At 47.7% G+C, this 21753-nt stretch overlaps 1 protein-coding gene across 3 annotated transcripts in view; it reads right to left on the bottom strand.

Annotated features, from left to right (window-relative positions):
• Positions 1-12980, bottom strand: part of LOC107211426 — a 14697-nt gene extending 1717 nt beyond the window's left edge. Inside the window, exons 1-18 of one of the 3 annotated variants that reach the window (XM_015643432.3) lie at positions 12807-12980; positions 10809-11179; positions 10262-10391; positions 10042-10135; positions 8947-9097; positions 8234-8396; positions 7427-7552; positions 6394-6462; positions 5436-5558; positions 4997-5152; positions 4365-4418; positions 3648-3865; positions 2739-2815; positions 2486-2596; positions 1739-1825; positions 890-997; positions 577-698; positions 156-278 (exon numbers count right to left, since the gene is read on the bottom strand). In XM_015643432.3, the coding sequence (XP_015498918.1) occupies positions 156-278; positions 577-698; positions 890-997; positions 1739-1825; positions 2486-2596; positions 2739-2815; positions 3648-3865; positions 4365-4418; positions 4997-5152; positions 5436-5558; positions 6394-6462; positions 7427-7552; positions 8234-8396; positions 8947-9097; positions 10042-10135; positions 10262-10391; positions 10809-11058 (2162 nt within the window). In that variant the 5' untranslated portion in view covers positions 11059-11179; positions 12807-12980. Of the gene's footprint in view, positions 1-155; positions 279-576; positions 699-889; positions 998-1738; positions 1826-2485; positions 2597-2738; positions 2816-3647; positions 3866-4364; positions 4419-4996; positions 5153-5435; positions 5559-6393; positions 6463-7426; positions 7553-8233; positions 8397-8946; positions 9098-10041; positions 10136-10261; positions 10392-10808; positions 11180-12151; positions 12279-12806 lie in introns of those variants that run through there. The other 2 variants (XM_015643430.2, XM_015643431.1) reach the window with 2 other exon arrangements.
• Between the last annotated feature and the right edge of the window lie 8773 nt (positions 12981-21753).

Raw genomic sequence — 21753 nt, 5'->3', positions numbered from 1 at the left:
TGCCCTGGGGCAGTCCCAGTGTGACAATTCCAGGATTTCAGGAGCTCTGGGACAATCCCAGGATTTCAGATGCCCTGGGACAATCCCAGGGGGACAATCCCAGGATTTCAGATGCCCTGGGACAATCCCAGGGTTTCAGGCTCCCCCTCACTCACAGGTGCAGGTTCTCTATGACCACGTTGAGGCTGAGGAGCCCCACAGATTGCATCCTCTTGTGTCTGGAGGTCAGGAACAGGCACAGGAACTCCCCCACATACTGGGGACCAAGGTTCTCCCACCTGAACAATAAAAACCAGAAGGGTTGAGGCACAGAAGTTAAGTTGGCATTTGGGAGAAGAAGACAATTCCCACATCCAATGGAATCCTATCCAAACCCCAGCCAGGAGATTCTCCCAGCACTGCTGGAAGCCAAGGGGGGCTCTCCCAGGGATGAGGGAAGCAGCTGCTCCCCAAATCAGGATGAAGGAACTCCAGCAACTCCAGCTGTGCATTGCCCACATTTCCACCCCTGACTCAGCCCAAGCTGAGATGATTCCTCTGCTGCATTCCCTGCTCTGGGAGCAGGCCCTGACTCACACTCTCAGCATCATGGCTTTCTCCCGACTCAGATCCCTCAAAAGCAGGTTGGCAGTGCCACACAGGATGTGCTCCTCATAGGAAAGTTGGTCCAGCAACAGCCTCAGAGGCCAGAAGTTTTTCTAAGAGATAAAATCTGATCAGTGATTTAACCTCAGCAACAATCATTCCTTAAAATAAATTAAAAAAAAAATAAAGATTGAAGTTGAATTAAATGTAGCTAAAACCTCCAGCACGGTGGTTTCATCATCACAGCATTTTCAAAATGATTTGTTTTAATCTCTTAGAACAGGAATCAGTTTCTAGGACTCACCCCAAAAGCCAGGACTAGCTCTATGAAGGAATTCAAGTGGGGAAGGTCACAACAAAGCATCTGCTGCACTGCTTGCACTGCCAGGATGAAAGAAGCCTCGTGGTGCAGCTACACAAGGAAATAAATGGATTTAACAGCCCCTTTCCCTTTATTTATCCACTCAAAACCAGCACTGAGCTCCTCCAGTTCAGCCAGAGAACTTGGAGGTCACACAACAAACCCACAAGAAACTCACCAAGAGTTAAAAACCAGGGGAATGGAACAGGGATTTTATTTCTGGTGATTCTCAAAGTGCTGAGAGAAATGTGGAATCTCACACAGGAGCAGAAATAGGGAATTAAAGGGGAAAAAAATCCAGCTCAGGAGTCACATATTTGGAGAATAAACTACAATTTCCTCCAAAAAAGTTAAAAAGAATAAGGCAGCTCCTTAGATGACTTCATTGAACATGGAATTTTTTTCCCTGCCACCTTAAAACAACTTCCACATACCTAAAACTCTTCATTTAAAAGAGATTTAGAACTTCTGGGCAATCTGAGTACTGAGAAGAGAAGCCCCAGTGTCCTGCTGAGCCAAACCCTGGGAGAGGTTAAGACACAATCAATTATTCCCAGCCCTCCTCCTTTACAAATCCATCAGTTTGGACAGGGATACAGATTCCTCCTGGACTGAAGATGTGCAGAGCAGAAGAAACCCTCATTTCTCTACCTTCCTATCTGCTCCAGAGTTTAAGTGCTAATCTTAAACTGATCACCCCCCAAAAAATCCTCCAGGCCCCTCTTAAAGGTTTTCTTAATAAGCCAACATTCTTCACTGCTGGGAATAAATTCCTTTGTTGTCATCACTCACCTCACCAGTGAAAATAGCAGATGGTAAAGAGACATTAACTCCAGACTTGAGATCCTTCAGGAAGTTGGCACTGGCAGCCAGCACATTCTGCAAGGGGACAGTGAGGGACAAGGGTGGCAGATCCTCCCCAAACCAACCCCAAACTGTGCCAGAAATGGGATTTTAATGTGCTTCTCAGTGATTTTTCCAGCATTTCTGCAGAGGGTGGTGCCTGTTCCACATCACACTCAAGGGATGTTGAGGCTCTACAGCACCAACCAAACCCTATCAAAAATTCTTCCATTTTTGTAGGGATGAGATGGAAAAATCACCCCCTGCCATGGGCTGGGACACTTTCCTCCATCCCAGGCTGCTCCAAGCCCTGTCCAGCCTGGCCTTGGGCACTTCCAGGGATCCAGGAACAGCCACAGCTTCTCTGGGAATCTGTGCCAGGGCCTGCCCACCCTCCCAGCCAGGAATTCTGGCAGTGGGAAACCATTCCCCCTTCTCCAGGCCCTTTCTGATCTGATCCAGCTCCCCATGAGCAGATCCAGATCCAGTCCCAGGCCCTGAGCTGGGAGCAGAATTAACCCATTTCCAGGTGCCTGGAACATTCCAGAATCCCCACATCCTGCAGAGTCACCCTGGGCACAGGAGCACGGGGTGAGGCACTGGAAGTTAATTCTGGCATTTGGGAGGAGCAGTAAATTCCCACATCCAATGGAATCTTGTCCAAACCCAGGAGATTCTCCCAGCACTGTCTGGTACCTCTTGGAAGCTAAGGGGGGGCTCCTTCAGGGATAAGGGAAGCAGGTTCCCCCTCTTTTCCAACAAATTGCTGCTCCCCAAAATCATGATGAACGAACTCCAACATTTGGCCTGAAAAAACAACAGAACATTTGTGTTACAAAGTGAAACCTGCTCAAAGGGGTAAATTACTCAGAGAGAGGAAGGGTCAGTAAATCCTAGCGCTCTGAAGGAGTGGGAACAGGAGAGAAGAGGGAATTTTGGCCTCACTCACGTTCCTGTAGAGTGTCTCACTGCTGTAGAGCAGTTTGAGTGCCTGCTTAATTAGCACAGTGTTCCTCAGGGGAGAGCCTGCAGGGATGGAAATGAAAAGAATCAAACCCAGATCCTACACACCTCAAAGAACTCCAGAGCAGGAACACAGCCAGGATATTCACCTGCTCACAGACCTGTTCCTACAGAGCCAGCAAGTGTTTGCAGCTGTTTTACACAGGTTTGTTGGTGGAATAGATAAATATCAGCCACGAAACACAGTTCTGGAAAGCTGCAAAGAACTGGACACAATCCAGACAGAGCCAGGTGATCCCAAAGGAAGTGTTTGTTGTGGATATCACACCACACCAGGGATCTCACACTGCCAGTCACACCACACCAGGGATCTCACACTTCCAAGAATTCTGCCAGCAGGGAACAACCCCCAAATCAATCTTTCACGGCAGGAGACACCCTGAGAAGCAGCAAGCCCTGGACAGATGATGACAATTACCAGAGCTAATGACTCTGATGATGAAACATTTCCCATCAGGAGGTTTCCTCCTCAAGGTCATGGCTGAGCCACAAAGCCAAGTCCCCACTGACAGTGGCCATGCTGGCAGGGAATGAAAGACTTTGGATTTTCTTTTAATCCTTTCTCTTCCTCTGCTTTCAGCAGAGGCTCACAGCTGACAAAATGAGTGTTTTGAGCAAAGTGAAGTGAATAAACCCACGCTTGCACTACCAAGTCATCCTTCCTGCCTGCTGTTCTCATGGTTTGGGTGGGAAAGAACCTCAAAGCCCATCCAGTTCCAACCCAACACTATCCCAGGTTGCCCCAAGGCCTGTCCAGACTGGCCTGGGACACCTCCAGGGATCCAGGGGTCTCCCCACCCTCACCCAATTCCCAGCTGGAAGGAAGGACACTTGCCAGCCGAAAGCCAGGGCCCTGTCTCCAGCATCTCATTCCCAGAGGGAACACAGCCTGTCCTGAAGATCTTGAGGTAGATCTTGAACTGGCAGGGAGTGATCCTGCAGGCAGAGCAGCAGGCCAGGCTGTTCACAGGGATCAGCAGGGAATGGGCAGCATCCAGGAAATTCCCAGTTTTGCACAGGTAGAATGGGATCAGGTCCCGAAGGTCTCGGAGCCTGCAAAGAGGAAATGAAGGTTTGGGTTTCATCAGGATGAGGTTTTGGTAGGATTTGTGGAGAGATCTGGTTGGAGAGAGGGGGAAGGAAAGGGAGGAAAAAGAGGGGAAAGGAAGGAAAGAGAGAGGAAAGAAGGGAGAAGAAAGGAAAAGGAGGAAAAACAGGGGAAAAGAAAGGATGGAAAAAGAAGGGAAAAAGGAAATGAGGGAAAGAGGGGGAAAAGAAGGGAGGAGAAAGAAGGGAAAAGGAGGAAAAACAGGGGAAAAGAAGGAAAAAGAGGGGAAAAGGAGGGAAAAAGAAATGAGGGAAAGAGGGGGAAAAGTAGGGAGGAGAAAGAAGGGAAAAGGAGGAAAAAGAGGGGAAAAGAAAAGGAGGGAAAAGGAAATGAGGGAAAGAGAGGGAAAAGAAAGGAGGAGAAAGAAGGGAAAAGGAGGAAAAAGAGGGGAAAGAAAGGGTGGAAAAGGAAATGAGGGAGAGGGAAAATGGAAAAGCCATTTACCTTCCGTTTTCACTGCATTTCACAGCTCTCAGGTACCGAACAACCTCCTTGTACCTGGGGAGGAAACCAGAAGGTGAGAAGGAAAGGGAAGGAAGTGGAAAACACTTCCTGCAATAAAAGGAGAGCTTCCCACACAAGAGACACTGCACAGCAGGACAGAAACACAGCTGGAAATAAAGCCCTGGAGGTTACCCCCAGGTTATCTCAGCTCTGGCAAGGTAACACCAGAGGTTGCCTTTCAGTTGAATTCTTTAAGTGGACTGGATGCTTTGGAATATTGGATTTTCTGGAGTACAGGAATCCCTCTGAAGACCCAGAACAGAGTTTGCTGGCTGCCCTCCAATTGTCAGACTTTGATGAAGAGGAATTCCTTGAAAAATCAACATGAAAAACCTGTAGGGTTTATGGAGACACAGAAATGAGCCACTCCAGCAATCTGTTTTTTTTGGTCCTGAAGCATTCCAAGACCTTTGAGAAACTTCAAAAAGCTCCTGGCCTTGCTGAGAAAAATATTAAAAAAATAAAAATAATTCTTTGTTTTGTTTTTCCTGATTATACCAAAGCACAGAGGTTTGGAACTGTCAAAATAGAAGAACTGAGCTCCCAAAATGAAAAAACCAAACCAATCTCACTTTTTTTTCTCCAGCAGTTTCTCCACTCGAGCTTCCACAACAGGGAGTGCCTCCCACAGGTACATTTTCCTTCCTTTCTGTCTCCTCTGCCCAGTGATGTTCTGCCCTTTTAAAACTGTGGTCAGTAACACGTGGTCCCAGTGCAAAACATTCAAGCTGGAAGGATAAAAACAAAGTTATTTTTAACTGTGCTTTGTTGTACATTGCTAATTAGCTCCTTTAAGGACTGGGAAGTTTGATTAATAAAACATTTGGGGGTTTAGAGCCCAGTTCTGGGGGGAAAGGAAATAAATGTTAGGGAGAACAGCTCGGGCACGGCGTCAAACAACAAACAAGGAAAGCAGCAAATACTGAAATATTCCTGTAAAATTCCACTTTCATTATCAGGGAAAGAACATTCCACAGGCAACTGGATCCAAACAGAAGCCCAGGAACTCACCTGTTTGCGAAGGCAAAGCAGTGACAGGGAAGGGAGATGGAATGATAAAAGTCAACAAACTTTTCATAGAGAATTTTTGGGAAGTCACACAACACCAGCATCCTCTGCAGCCGGCTTGTGATCCTGTGATTTGAAAAGAAAAACAATTCAAAAAGGGTATTTTAAAATAAGGTGAGTTACTAACAAGTTGTCTTTATTTTAATTATATGGGAGACTACTCAAGTTTGGGGTTTTTTTTGGTATGGATCTGTATTTGAATTTCTGCTTTATTACTGTGCTGTTTAAAACCAATGTTCTGTGAGGTTTAAGCTTTAAAACAAAGATCTCCAAAGAATGTGTACAGCAAACACTTCAAACTGTGCTGGACCCGAGCTCCTGCACCATTCCCTGCTACTGGAACCATTTTTGTATTAATTGGTAAGTGGAGATAAAAAAGAAGAGCTCACTCTTTAAAATTTTAGCAGAGAGGTAAAGAAACTCTTCCCTTTTTTGTTCCAAATAAGAAATTAAATCAAGACTAGCAATTTAAAATGAAAACTGCTGAAAGATTTAGGTTGTACCTGTCTGTGCTAGTTTTGCACTACACTGTCATTAGTTCCAGAGAAGGTGAGAATATAGAACTGGGCTGGAAAGAATTTAATTCTTCACTCATCAACCTTCTGTGACAGGTGAATCTGGGGGGAAAGGGGAAGGATAGAGCTAAAATGGGAAGTGAATTAAGCCAAGGGAGCTGGGTGTCCTCATTCTCCAGCCTCTGGGGGAGTTTTTCCATGCTCCATCCCAGTGGAATCCTGCCAGGCTGCTGCTGTGACCTCTCCCAGCCACAATTCACTCCTTGGTGGAACAACCACAACCTGCTCTGGCCTCCCACGTGCCTCTGAACAGAGGATTTGTCACTTGAAAACGTATTTTAAAGCCAAGCTCAAAGTTCTGCAGCCAGCAAGGAAACCAATCTTACCTATGGAACAGAAATGGGACAGCGATCCTTAGGGAAGCAGTGTGGCCAAGGTTCTGGCAGTTCCTAAGCCTGGAAAAAACCAGCACTAATTAATGCCCAGCTCCCCTTCCTGCCTTTTCACCTTCTCTGTACTCAACTGTTGAGGAAAACACTTTGTAAGGAGAAATCTTGGAAGCTGGCATGCTGATAAAAATTCCTACAAAGACTGAAACGAGTGCTAAAGTGCAAAACACAGTGCAAAATTCCCAGGTAGCAAATGCAGCCTGCTCCTCACAAACCTGGATCAATTCCTGCTTCAAACCAACCCAGACATCATCTCCTTCTCTTTTACCAAACCCCCCGAATTTGCACCCCAAAATGTTCAGGTTTCACCAAGCAAAGCTCTTTGTGCTGCTGAAAAATGTTCTGCTGTGTTGGCTAAGTGTAACTTCGAGGCTCTAAATCAGATTAAATGCTGCTAAGTGTTATTCCCCTGAAATTGTTAAATTTTAAGCTAAGCTTAAGTTCGGTGTAAGGGCTGTTTCTTTGTTGAATTGTAAAGCTTAAGGTATAATTTAAAGTGCTGTTAAGCGGGAGTGCTGTTAAGCTTTTAAGGCCGAGTTGCTTTTATCTTTGCTTTTCCTTTTGTCCCACACTCCCCTCGGTGGTTCTCGGTTCGTTTCCTTTTCTGAATGCCTGGATTATGTTCGGGTTTGCTGTTGCTTGTTTTCCTTTGTTGTGCCTAAACTCTCCTGTAAGCAGCGGAGCAAATCTTGCCAACCAGCTTTGTTGTTTCGTGTTAAATCTGCCTTTCCCGTGGCAGGGGTTTTTTAAGTCATCTCTTAACTTTTCCCTCTCACATCCAACCTCATCTTTTCCCCCAAATCCCACTTCTCCCTCAGTGTGTTCATCCTCCTCTCGCTGCGCTGCAGCCCCCACTGGGATTCTGACTTTCCTCAATCCCAATAAACAAACCCCCAGGATTCTCCCACTAATTCCCCTCCCCTGGAGCAAAGCAGGAAGATCCCTCCACTCTCTGTGGCCAGGTACTTACAGAGCAGGGTCTTTGTGCAGGGCGATCTGTTTAGCTGCTCCCAGCAGCATGACAGCAGCAGCTTTGGGGCTTTGTTGTTCTGCCTGATTTAAAAATCTTGTTACCAGGTCGAAAACATCAGAATACCTGTGAAAGTCAAGTTGGCCTGTAAGATCAAGGCTCTGCAACAACCAGACTTCCTAAACAAGTGGTAATTGTGGCCATCCCACAGCTTGAGAGCAGTCAAGAGCCCTGCCTTGCCTTCAGAGGATCTCCAACACACTGAGAAGGTGCTGGCACAACCAATACCTCGGGTGTTTTGAAGGTTTGTTATACCAGTGAAAAGGTGAATCTCGTTCTAAGAAAGAAATTGGTAAAAATCCCAGAATGGTTTGGCTTGGAAGGAACCTTAAATCCCAACCCCAAAACCTCCCACTGTTCCAGGCTGCTCCAAGTCCTGCTCAGCCTGGCCCTGAGCACTTCCAGGGATCCAGGGGGATCCCTGCTGCTCTGGGAATCCGTGCCAGGGCCTCCCCACCCTCCTAGGGAAGGATTCCTTCCCAAAATCCCACCTAAAGCCACCCCAAAACCCAGGCTTTAGGTCCACACTTTCCCAGGTTACAAGGATCAGAGATCATCAGGTGTCCTGCACAGCACAGATTTAAATACACATTAATTTTAAACTACAAGTTTACAAGTGCAATTTATCTTGATGACCAACTCAGCTCTCTCAACTCTATTTTTGCTATCTCAGCTGCCACAATTCCAATTATAATTCATTAAATAAATCAAAGTTGCCCTGACAAACCCAAATTTGCTGTCACTTACCTGTACACCACCTCCAGGTTCTGTGAGCTGCAGACACTGCACTGCCCTGGGGGCAATTTTGGTTTGCAGAAGCATTCATGTCCTGGGGGACACATCCTTTCTCCTGTCAGGTACTTGTTATAGGCTAGAGAAAGATCCTTGATGAATTTTTCTAGGAGATCTCCTAAGAGACAAGATCAAAAGAAAGAAAAAAATGCACAAAGAGTTTTGCATGTTTTTTTAAGAAACAAAAGAGAAAGTTTCCCATGTGAAATTATTTAGGAAATTGTTTGCATCCAGTTTTGTTGGTCAGGAAAGCTTTGTTGCTGAAGAGGGGAGGTTTAGGTGGGATATTGGGAAGGAATTCCTGGCTGTGAGGATGGGGAGACCCTGGCACAGGGTGCCCAGAGCAGCTGTGGCTGCCCTGGAAGTGTCCAAGGATGGGGCTTGGAGCACCCTGGGCGAGTGGGAGGTGTCCCTGCCCATGGGAGGGGGTTGGAATGAGATGATCTTCCAGCCCCATTGCACCCCAACCCATCCTATGACTCTCCCAGATGGAAAAAAACCAGGAATCTGCACCTGCAAACCCATCCCTGGTCCGAGCATGCCAAAAAGCAAGCAGGCACAGCAATCTGCTCCTTAAAAACTCCCCAAGGATTGGTGTGGAGCAGCCAAGCTGTTCCTCAGGCCAGGGCCTGAGCAGCCCCAGGTCCCAGGGGGAGGAGAGCACCCACCCCCGTGGCGCAGCTCTGTGTCCAGCTCCAGCAGCTCCAGGTTGAAGGTGGCCAGGATCCCAGCCAGGGCAGAGTTCCTCTGAGCCTTCCAGAAGTTGCTTTTGTTGTGGGCATTGCAGTGGCACAGGGAAGGGGTTGTCCAGAGCTGGCACTGGGTTAGAAAACACAGGAAAAAACAAAGGGGTTGTTGGATTCTCGTGTTTTCCCCTCAGCACTGAGTGAGGGGGTCACAATTCCCTCCGTCCTTCTTGCACCTGAATTAATATTTTGACAGGTAACAATTTGATATCATGGCAACCATTACAAAATAAAGTCATTTACTGATTAGGTGTCATTGCTGAGCCCTTCACAGAGACCCTCAGGGCTGGCACCCTCTCCACTGGAAACTGGAATAGTCTTTGCCAACTTTGCTCACAGCTCAAAGTCTTCTGAAACTCACTGAAGGTCCAAACAAACAAACAAAACACCCCCACACAACTCCCTCCACTCCTGACTCCAGTGAGGACAGTCTAAAAAGCTGGCATTTCTCTCATTCCTTAAAAAAAGGTCAGATTTAATAATCTGATTAAATGAAATGCAATGTGTGCCCAAAGCAAACAGGACATATAATAAAAATAAATGTATGTTTACTCCAACAACTGTCCAGCCTAGGAATAAACCCCAATAAAACCACACTTTCAGTAGTTACTGGGAACTGTTAATCAGATTTCCTGTATTATTCTCTTTGAGTCCTTAGCTCTTCCCTGGGAGGGTAGAATTACTGACTCCTATTCTATTTCTTTGCCAGCTATAGTACAGGTGTTGTTGTGCACTGCTTTATGCAGCCTGCTGTAGTTATTTGCTTTATCCTGTGTAAAAAATAACTGTTAAAAGCCCTTTCACAGTTCCCTCCTGCCTATGCAATAAATATATACTCATATAAACTCATTTTATATTAGACCTGACCTGCTGTCCTCCAGAATTTGGGAGCCAGAGTGATTTAGGTGCAGTCACCTGAGCAGAGCTGCTGCCAAAAATCTGAGATTAAGACAGGACTTGGCTGAAGCTCTCATTTGATCCCAATTTTGTCTCCTGCAAGCTGTGCCCTGCCCTTACCTTGGCAGCCAGTTTGTCACAGATGTAGCAGTAGCACTCGTCACAAATATCTGCGTTTGCCCCAAGGGGGGAGGAAGTATCACTCTCTGTTCTCCTGCAAGGTTGAAAACCAGGTTATTTAGGAAAAAACCACATCCTTACCCAGCTCTACATTTAGCTGTTTTCAAAGCTAAATGTGGGAAATGGGACCCCATGGGGGATTGCCCAGCCCTGGACATACTGGAAGGGGTGTACAGTGCAGTCGTGTCTCGCGTGAGGCATCACATCTGCTTGTTTACAGTAGGTGACCACCAAATCCCCTTCCTCATCCACCATTTCCTCTGATTTACTCTCTTCCAGGGGAGATGTCTCTGTGGGAAAGAGTGCAGGAGGTGTAAATCAGCATAAAGGCAGCTACAACTTCTTTAGAGATTACTGCTATTTACTTTTCCAACACTTCAAAGCACGTTTTCTTTTTTTTTGGATCTGACAGAAGGGCACACAAAACTTCCATGCACTGTCAAACCAGAGGGTATGAAACCAAAAAAAGAACCCAGCTGACATTGAAAAGGCCCAGTCTGAACTCAATTTGAAGTATTTTAAAACTACACAGCAGCAGCCTTTAAAGTAGTGCCATCAAAGATATCCCCACAAACTGGGGATTTCCCCCCTGATTTTATTCACTTGTGCAGCACAAGGACAGGATTTCAGGCATAACACAGAATTAATTCAGTTTATTCCTCGAGCCTTTCAGGGAACTCCAGCAGCAGCAAGGGAACAGTTCTTACCTTGTGGCTCTACAAGCAGGACAGAACTCCCTTGGGTGCTCTCCCCTTCACCATCATCATCTGGGCACTGCACTTCATCATCATCATCATCATCATCACTGATCAGGATTATGGTCTCCTCCTCTTCCTTTTCTGATGGCCACATGGCCACCAACTTCCAAACTGGAACTACTTGGCAGCCATCAGGGTAACACTGACTGTCCATTTGCACTTTTAAGGTGTTTTCCTCAACAGGGGAAGAAAACGACATCTCCAAGACCCAAATTCTTCTTCTCTATTGGGTAAATTACACTAGAGCCAGAGATGTTTCATCCTCAGTGCACTCAGCAGCTCAAAACCCTCTGGAGCTTCCCCCCAGAGCTCAGAGAACCCTGAAAATAAGGAGAGGAAAAAAGGAAAAATTTCAAATACGAGATGAGCCTTTCTTCTGGTGGGTTTGGTGGGACTGGCTGTGGAATGACAGGGGAGTGAGCTCCCACTGACAGGGCAGGGTTAGAGGGGATTTTGAGACAAATCCTTCCCTGTGAGGGCTGGGAGGCCCTGGCACAGGTTCCCAGAGAAGCTGTGGCTGTTCCTGGATCCCTGGAAGTGTCCAAGGCCAGGCTGGATGAGCCTTGGAGCATCCTGATCTATCGCAAGGTGTCCCTGCCCATGGCAAGCGGTGGGACTGGATTGTTGGAAACGATGCAGCTTTAAATTTGGGACCAATGAACGGGAATTACTTTGGGTTTTGTGTGTATAAATCTGCAAGGTGTTTAGTAAAAAGCCGTCTGTATATGGAATATTTCCTGTGGCACATCCTGGCCAGAATAAAGTAAAGCCTGACTCTCTATCACTACATAACACTGGAGGGGTTTTTCTCCCTCCCGAATTTTACTGACAGGGATGAACTTTTAAGTTCCTCCCATCCCAAACTATTCCAGAATTCCGCGATAACAACTCCTGTTAACAATTCGAGCTGTCTCCTAACCCTGGTGTCACCAGGAACACCCAGCACAAAAACCTTTACTCCTTTTTCCCAAAAATTCCAACGTGCCCCAGCGCGCTCCTGCCCACAGCAAGCGATGGGAGGAAAAGCTTGAGGACCGATTCTGAGCCAATTTTATATTCTGATCCAATAATAACCAGCCAAAAAAAAATCTAGAAAGGACTTTAACTTAAGCAGAAGTTTCCCATGGCAGGGGGTTGAAACTGGATGATCTTCAATGTCTCTTCTTTTAATGTCCCCTTCCCTTCTCCTCCCTCCTCACTCCAAACGCCTCAAGCACCCCCGCCCGAACCGCCCCCTCCCAACGGCCCCACCGCATCCCCAGCCCAACCTCCCCCCAAGGAGCTCCCCCTACCCACTCAGCCCTTCCAGCCGTGCCGTTTTCCCCGCAGTTCCCGATGTTTTCCCGCAGTTCCCGGTGTTTTCCCGCAGTTCCCGGTGTTTTCCCGCTCCCGCCGCCCGCCACTCTTTGAAGGCCCCGAGCGCTTCCGGGACAGCGACCCCGGGACGGGCCCCGCGCGCCGCTTCCGCCCTCACAGCGCCCGCCATGTTTGGTGAGGGCACAGCCCGGGGGCTGGCGCAGCTTCAATAAAATTCTGTAAATAACAACCGCTCAATAAGTGCTTTATTCTCTACAGAATCGGCATCCGCGCAGCGCCCTGCGGGCGCCGTCCCCTGTGTCCGTCACGGTGGCCCCGGTGCCATCAGGTGCGGGAAATGCCACTGGACAGCGTTCACCAAGAGACGGGAGAATTCCTGCAAAAATCAACTTTATTCGGATAACGGAGAGAGCCCACTGCGCCATACCTCTGTGGGGTCTCTGTGGAGTTTTTGGGAGTCACAGTCTCCTTTTATCCTCATTTCCCTCCTCTTTTCTCCCCTGGCCGAGGCAGTAGGAAGGTACAGTCCCAAATATTACATATTCCCCGTTTGGCACGTATCTCTCCATCACGCCTTGTATGACCATCAATACTCGTTCTAAGCTAAGCCTGGATGAAGTTCATACTCACAAATTTATTAATCCTCCACGTTTTTCCCTGAAGCTCCAGCTGCTTAACTCTTCAACAACTCTTCCCGGTTTGAGGTTCTTAAACCCCCACAGGCATTCCTCCCGAATTTACTGCTTCTTTCCAATTCAGGCTTTAGTGAAAACTTTAACACCCATTTCTCATGTAATTACCCAGACCCCCACACCCGTTCTACCAGCACCTAATCGACTCTGTCACATTTAGTCGCCACATAAGAGCAACATTTCTAATTACTGAGACACCCACACCCATTCTGGCAGGACCTGATTGGTTCTCACAAATTATTAGTTACATTTTTCATTAGTGAAGACCCCCGCACCACTGGAGTTGCCACACCTCGAGTACTTTGGGCAGTTTTGGTCACACAGAATCACCAGGTTGGAAGAGACCTTGAAGATCATCGAGTCCAACCCAGCCCAAACACCTCAAGCTGTGTTTCTTTAACACATCCACAGGGATGGTGATTCCACCACCTCCCCGGGCAGACAATTCCAGTACTTCATCAACCTTTTCCTAATATATCCAACGTAAATTTCCCTTGGTTCAGCTTGAGGCTGTGTCCTGTGGTTCAGTCAGAGCTGAAACCACCCTGCAGGGACTTGTGGAGAGTGCCCAGGTCACCTCTGAGTCTCCTTTTCTCCAGGCTGAACAAGCCCAGCTCCCTCAGCCCTTCCTCACCGCGTTTGTGTTCCCAGCTGTCACTGTCGGACACAAAATCATTCACACAGATCAAAGTGAGATGAAAGAAGAACAAAGTTTATTTGTTCTTTCAGTATTTATAGGTTTTCGACAACCTGACCAGATAGTCAGCTTACCACCTTCCCAACCACACTGGGAGTGAGAGACATCCATCAAAAGGTACATCTTTAATGGAATGTATAAACACCTATGTTTACAGTTACTTTCCCGGGAAAGTAGCTAGAAATTATGAAAACAATATCTAAATGTCTGATTCTCAGGGCGACACCCAGTCCTTCACCAGTCCTGTGGACAGGCTCTCCATGTCCTTCCCAAACTGAGGGACCAGGACTGGACACAGCACTCGAGGTGTGACCTCACCAGTGCTGAGTACAGGGAAAGAATGAGCTCCCTGCTCCTGCTGGCCACACCATTCCTGATCCAGGCCAGGGACATTGTCCTTCTTGGCCACCAGAAGAACTCTGCTGCCTCATGTTCAGCTGCTGTCACCAGTACCCCCAGGTCTGGGTGATTTTGGGTTGTTCCCCTCCCAGTCCTGCTGTCACCACTTCTGTCGCGACATCAGCGAGGAAAAGCCACGTCCAGCAGCTGAGGCTTCCCCCAGTAGATGGTACCAGAGCTCCACACAGCCTCAGCCAGGACTCGACCTCAAAAAATGGGAATTGTGAACCAGGGAAAGCCGGAGAGGGAAAGCTGCGATGTCTTAATGTGCTGCTGGCACAGGGAATGGAGTTTTCGAAGGGGAAAATTCCGATGGGACCTGTGAATAAAATAAAGATATTTTCTGGTGTTCAGGGAAACAAGTGCAGTGTGTTTGTGGTTAAAATTGTTCAGCAAGGTGATGGTGTTACAGCACCTGGGAGGGAAAGTTTGAGGGCTGATTCTGAGGGAGTTTTTCACTAATAATAATCAGTTAAAGAAAATCTAGGAAGGATTTTAACTTAAGGAGAAGTTGCCCATGGCAAGGTGTTGAAACCGGATGATCTTTAATGTCCCTTCCAACCCAAACCATTCTGGTATTTCAATCTTAAAAATGAAGTGTCTTGATACCTCTAATTCCTGATATCCTTAATATCAAGAACTATTTAAACAGCACTCAGAGTATGATCACCTTTTCCTTCAAGCAACTGCACACCCTGCCTGAAATATTCATGCATTAAAAAAAACCCCTCTTCCTGCAAATGAATATTCCATGAATAATCTTTAATGTCTTTATAGCTTTCAACACATTTGGGAAAAATGTTTCAGGTTTCTGTGTTTACAATGACAAAATCTAAACCTGACACCTGAATAGGTGGCCTGGTTTCAGCTGTGTGGGGCATTTTCTAGAGACAGAATTTCCTCCCTCTTGCTGCCTCCTTAGCACCACATGGTTTTAGCAACCTTCAGGAACTCAACACAGCGATTTGGGGGATGAAATGAAGCACGGAGATAGCAGGGAGAAAGAAATAACAACAGCAGAACTGGCTCTTGGCCAGAAGATTTTTCTCTAAAACTCCGCTCTCATGCAGAAATTCCTGATTCTCTGCCCATGGCCGGGAGTTGGAACTGGATGAGTTTTAAGGTCCCTTCCAACCCAAACCATCCTGTGATTCCATGATTCTGTGAAGTCCTGGGAGATGATCTTATGGCTAAATATGGTCAGGACTTGAGTGCTGTGCCTTGTCCAAGACACAGCGACATCAGTGGTTCCTCTTTCCAGATGAAGAGTTGGCGGCGGCGGATTATTTTTAGTGGTGTGGGTGTAAAATATTGAATTTCGCATCGCCTGAGCTCGGTCTGCTCTGCCCTGGTGGGTTTTGTGCCCAGATCCAGCCAAGCTCGAGCTCTGGGGCTGACATCATGGAATCAGAGAGTCCTGGAATGGTTTGGGGTGGAAGGGACCTTAAAGCTCATCCAGCTCCAATCCCAACACCTTCCACTATCCTGGCTGCTCCAAGCCCCGTCCATCCTGGCCTTGGACACTTCCAGGGATCCAGGGGTGGCCACAGCTTCCCTGGGAATCTGGGCCTCCCCACCCTCCCAGGGAAAGTGCCAGAAATATCTCAAAATGCAGCTGGAAATGCAAACAGATTTATTTATTTGACAGGGTATTCCCACATCCCTGCTTCCAGGAGACTCTGCAGCTGTTGGGACATTACCTGGAGACTTCAGCTCCCTGGGAATGAGCAGCTAAGGGCCAGAGGAGTGGGATTCTACCTGAAGTCAAAGGGAATTTCCTCTCTGACCACAACAGCAGACCATTAAAACATCAGCTCAAAAACCTTTCCACATCCCATTTACATTCACTGCTGCTTCGTTCTGCAGCAAAGTTTGTACCTGGTGAAAAGTTTGGGATAAATCAATGGACTGGAAAAGGCTCTGAGCATCAAAACCTCCAATCCCACCTGGGCAAGTCCTAATCCAGCAGCTGAGCCCGCCTGAGCTGACTCCTGTCACACCTCTTGGCCCCAAAAATGATGTTCAGAGCTGGAAATGGAAAAGAGATTCTCATAACTGAGCTTTTGGGAAAGAGTTCTGGGGTTTTCAAGCTTTCTCCATGGGGTTGTGAGGGCACATCCCCCCTTTTCACCTTTGGAGAGCCCCTCAGTGCTTTGCTGTGTGGGACCAGCTCAGGTTTCAGGGGGATTTAGGTGGTTCTAATGTGTCTGTGAGGGAACAACAGGCCCTGTTTGTACCCTGCTGTTGCTGAGATGGGAGGAAACCAGCCCAGGTGTCCAAAAACCACCTGAATTCAGGTGTTTTTGATCAGGAGGAAGGGTTGGGATACGAACAGGCCTCACTGTGCGGGAGGGAAACGGGAGCAGAGCGAGGGTGAAGCTCAGGGCCTGCAGTAGGGGCCTGGTCCATCTCAATTAGAAACAAACTTTTACTTGAACCCTGATTCTGTGAGGGAAATTTCATTTCATTTCATTTCATTGGGGTGAAGGCCCAGTGATGTTCCCCTCACAACCTCATCCCAATGTCATTCCTGAATTCTGGTGCCGAGTTCAACCAGCTGGACAACAGCTCCGAATCCCAAAGGGAACACATTTAACAGATGTGTGAGAGACAGAATCCCTTCATTTATGTCTTCCCTGAGTTTAATCACCACCAAAAAACTTCAAATCCAGGAAGAAACAGGACAAACATTCCCAAACCACAGAAAAGCCTTCACACCTATGAGATACCAGAGGGTCCACGCAGGAGAAAACCCTCAAAAAGACAACTCTGGGTGGCTGACCAGGCAAGAGCTGCTCTGGGTGAGGTATAAATCCTGTTTTTTTTCTCCTCACGTGGTTTTCCTGGTGTGTAGAAAAGGGTGAAAGCCTGACAGAGCCCAGTTCAGTTTGGTTTAAAAGTCCATCAGGGCTGAGGCACGAATCCATTGGAAACCAGGCTCCATCCATTCCATCACCGACAGGACTAACGTGGGGTTTAGTGCTTGAAGGAAAACCTTCCATTCAGCTCTTTCCCCCTGTAATTTCTTTCCTCTCCCAAGAGCACACAAAGCAGAAATGAGATGCTGTGAGAAGGATGGTGCTCTGAGTAGTTCAGAACACATGAAATGCTCTTTTTTTTTTGGCTTTTCAGCAGGACAAGAGCCAGGCCAGGGCAGGAGAATCACGCGGAGCCACCGGCGCTGATTCCCGAGCCAGGCTGTGTGCCGGGAATGGAGAGAGGAGATGCTCCTGCCTCGGCACAGCGGCGGCCAAGAACTCTCGATTTAAGAACCAGATGAGTCTGAACCTCGTTGGAATTCCTTCAAAAATCTGCCAGCACTCTCCTCCCCGCCGAAAACCGGATAAATCCCCTTCGTATTCCCGGCTCCGAGCAAGGCCCTGAAATATTATCAGTGCTCTTTGACACCCTACCTGCCCCTCATCCCACCTGGCTTTCCACAAAATGCATTTCCTCTGCTTTCAGGGGAAAAAAAGTCAGATTCATTCAAGCCCCGACACTCCTCCAGCACTTGGGTGATCAAGTCTCCTCCGGTTTATATTTGATATTTTAATAGGGTTTCCTTTTGGCCCTTTAATGAGTTTTTATTCCCCTCAGTGCATCAGACGCTTCGGTCTGACCGACAGTTTTACTCACCCCGTGTGGAGGAATATGAACAGCCAGGACAACCTTTTCTTCCTGTGGCAGGCTTTGCTGTGCCAACATTTTTCTTCAGCTCGCAGTCGGGGGGATGTGTCCTGACCCTTTCCTTGCCCATCCTCCAGCCTTGGAGCTGGGATGTTCCCAAGGCAGGAACACTCTCAGCTCTGCAGCAAGGAAAGAGGGAGGAAAGAGGGAGAAAAATATTCAAAGTTACAGCAAATGTGGGGTTTGGCTCGTCTGAGCAGCTGGGTTTTGTTACTTCAGCCTCAGCCCAGGAGTGGGGGACAGGTTATTCCAGGGTGCAGTGAGTGGGGCAGGCTGGGGCTCTCCTTGTGCCTGTGGAGAGCTCCATCCACAGAAATATGGAATCACTGAAGGGTTTGGCTTGGAAGGGGCTTTAAAAACCATCCCACATCACCCCTGATGCCTTCCACTATCCCAGGGAGCTGCAGCCTGGCCTTGGACACTTCCAGGGATCCAGGGGCAGCCACAGCTTCTCTGGGCACCCTGTGCCAGGGAGGAATTCCTTCCCAATATCCCACCTACAGCACCTCTCTCTCAGTTTCCCCCTTGTCCCCTCACTAGAGAAGTTGTTTCTGACATGGAGAGAGAGCAGATCTCACCTGCAGGCCAGGAGGTGCTCAGTGTCCTGCTGGAGCTTTCCCTGCTGGAAGAAGATCCCTCATGGATCTGCCTGGGAATGGGGCACTCCCCGTACCCGAGCAGATCCCATTTTTTCCCCCATGGATATTTTTCCCCCGTGGATGGCAGCAGCCCCTGATGCCACGGCCAGGGTTGCTGCAGGACACCTGGCTGGAGTTCTGAACAATGCTTCACAATAAATCCTGCTGGACCAAGAGGCACAGAGGGTGGTGTGGGATGGGGTGGAGAGGGGAAGGAGAGGGGGAAAGGCAAAGCCACGCAAGGAACTGAGACCCCAGATGGGCAGTACCTGCTCCAAGTGATCCCTATGTACTGGACTTCTCCAGCACAGAAATTCATGGACAAATTGAAATAAAGCAAACGTTGGGGTAGAAAAGATTGACATGAAAATCTGTGAATCCTTTTTTGGGTGTTTTGTTTTCGGAATTCTCGAGGTGCCTCCTGCTGTCTGCAGGCACAGGGGTCCCAGCAGTGCCTTGTGCTTAATTCCACAGACCAAACAGAATTACAGAGCTTCAAACCATCTCTCACAGAAGGTTCCACATTAAACTTGCCCTTGGGTTTTGATGTTGCAGGGGGCTGATGCTCATCTGCTGAGAATTAGGAGGTTGTTATCCTATGATCCAAATTGCCTCTTATCCATAGGCAGAAAATGACAGGAATCTTTCAGCCCATTGCCCAGATTACAAACTTGGTGGCAGAGCTCTGCACCCGGTAGTATCCTGCATTTGACAGTCGCCAATAATTTCAGTCAGCTGTTCAACATCTGGCATTACTATTTAAAGTCTGGTTGAAGCTGTAACCTTTTTTCCCCCCCTGCTTTTAGAAAAGCTTTTTCTGCTTTGAGAGAATTTTGATTACCAAAGCCTTGCCCGGGACAGATTTATCTGTGATTTAACATTTTCTGATGGAGTCTCATTTTGAATTGGTTGAATAATTGGCAGTGACTTTGGTATTAAACTGATTCATGATGTACATTGCAGGCCCTCCAATAATTGAACTTTATAATCAAAGCCCCTTTTTGACTATTAAAAACTATTGGAAACAATCTGGTGATCTGCTTTAATTAAAAAGAAAGTGCAGAGGATTGGAAATGAGTAGGGATGAGAGACACTTTGTGGCTCTGTGCAGCTCCAAGATGGGCTGAGGAGTCCAAAGCCAGGTTGGATGTGCCTTGGAGCAACCTTGGGTAGGTTTAGGTGGGATATTGGGAAGGAATTCTCCCTGGGGAGGCCCTGGCACAGATTTCCAGAGAAGCTGTGGCTGCCCCTGGATCCCTGGAGGTGTCCAAGGCCAGGTCTTGGAGCACCCTGGCATTGTGGAGGGTGCTTGGATCAGAACTGGATGAGCTTTGAAATTCCCACTCCAGGATTCTCTGATTAAATAGATTTTTTTCTCTGCTTCTTTTGAGTGCTCTTAACTGGGATCAGTTAAAAAACCTGGGGAGTGCAGGAGAGGAATCAACAACTCTCAGCACCATGAGGTGCTTTGGGTAAAAAACAAACACAAACGGCCCAAATCCCTCTCTTTTGGGATCAACTCAGCTGCCAGGGCTGGATCTTGGTGAGCTGATCCCGGGGGGAGCCCTGGGATGAGCGTCCATCCCAGGAATCCCATCGGGAGAGGCTGGAGGGGCCTTGGCTCCCCAAATTCCGAGGTGTCCTTTTCACACTGCAGCCTCTGGCAGGGCTCTGATCTAACAGGTTTTGCATAGCTGCTAGACATCTTCCTAATAGCATCCCCTGGGAATTCTAAATTTCACTCACAGCCTCTAAATTTTCATTAAGAGCAGTCACACACGGAGAATGATGGATTAGATTTTATTGTTGGAAAATCTCCAGATAAAATTAAAGTGCTTCTTTCTTTTCTGAAACCTTTACCTTTCCCCTGTGGTGCCCTATAAATAAGGTATCAAATAATGTTTATCCTTTTGAATTCTGCCATCTTACATGTTTCATGCTTAGTCCTGACCACTTTCCTGCCTCTGAAGAGATGTCACTCTTCAGTTAAATCCCGGGAACAGACAGCTACCTCATGGATTTCATTGTGGAGCAGAGCCTTCACTTAAACCCAGTATTTATAAATACAGCATCGTCTCCTTCCCTTTCCTGGAAGCCTTTCTTTCATTTCCTTCCTCTTTACATCAAATTCCCTCTGTCCTTTCTTTTATCCTGACTTCTCCAGCCTCTCTGTGTCCATCTAATCCCACAGACAGATGAGGCACAGCTTTGGGATATGTCGGGATCACGGGGCTGGGGCACTTCCAGCCTCCACCAGCCAAACCCTGATAAGTGGGATCCGCTCCCGCTGCCCCTGGCCAGCAGATTTTTATAGCAGATGTTGTTTTTTCCTCAGTGAAATTAAAAAAAAACCCCAAAAACCCCACTATTATTTTAGAACTTTAATAGTTTTGAGATGTTTTTAGCTTTCCCTTGAAAAATCAAGAGCCCTGCAGGCAGTGGGTAGGGAGTGTCCAAGAGCTGGGAACGCTGCTGTGATTCATACTGGTGTCAGCTCAGTTAAATTAAATTCCATGGGGATTTATCCAGCCAGGCCTCCAAACAAGTTTTAGACAGCATCTCCCACCCCCAAACCTCACACTTCACAGCGTCTTAAATTAATCCAGAGGGCTGGCCCGACACAAAACCTCAGTCAAGAGAGGAGATTCCCAAGCAGAGGGAAGGGCTCCAGCTTCCCACCAGCCCAGGGAGCCACCAGCCCTTCCCAGGGGAGGGAGCAAAGCAGGATTGCAGCTGCTTTAGCACAGGTCACCACAGCCCAGTTGGGTCACTTACCCCAAAGGATGTCCCTTGGCAGGGCTGTCCCCATCCTGGCCACCCCAGCTGGGTCCTGGGCTAGTGCAGACCCTCAGGATGGGGAATTCTGCTCAGAGCACAGCCAGGGCTGCTTTTCCAGCTCCCCAAATCTCTGCAGCTGCTGTTTGCCCATGGCCCAGGCTGCTCTCAAGGCTCATTCCCACCGTTTCAGGACATTTTCCTGTGATTTATGGACTTAAATAGGAAGATATTCCACACTACCACAGAGCCAAGCCAAATCCTTGTCTCAAAGTGCCTCCAACCTTCCTGGATCAGCCAGGCCTCAGCTTCCCTTCTGCACAGAGAAAGTGGAAAAGTTTTCCAAAGGAATAACTTCCCCTTCTTATAATGCCTCTCCCCAGGAAGATGTGAGGGAGTTACATAGGTGACTGTGGGGGTCAAACTCATTAAAATTTTAAGAATTTGGCTAATTTATACAAGGTGGGCACCAGGCCCTTGGTTTTCCCCCCAGTTTTGATAATCCACCCCTGACCTAAGGGCTGCTTCCCAGAGCAAGGAGCCAGGAAGAGCCCACGGGCACCTGTGGCCAATGTCCCTCTGCTTTTCCTTCATAAAAAAAATTCCCAGAGCCCCTCTTGCACCAGTGGGAAAATCACCCAGCAGGGAACAAACAGAACAGGATCCCAGCTTCAATCCAAATCCAAATC

The sequence above is a fragment of the Parus major genome, chromosome 14 (genome assembly GCF_001522545.3).
Source record: "Parus major isolate Abel chromosome 14, Parus_major1.1, whole genome shotgun sequence".
NCBI lineage: Eukaryota > Metazoa > Chordata > Aves > Passeriformes > Paridae > Parus > Parus major.
This window is presented reverse-complemented; position numbering and strand designations above follow the sequence as displayed.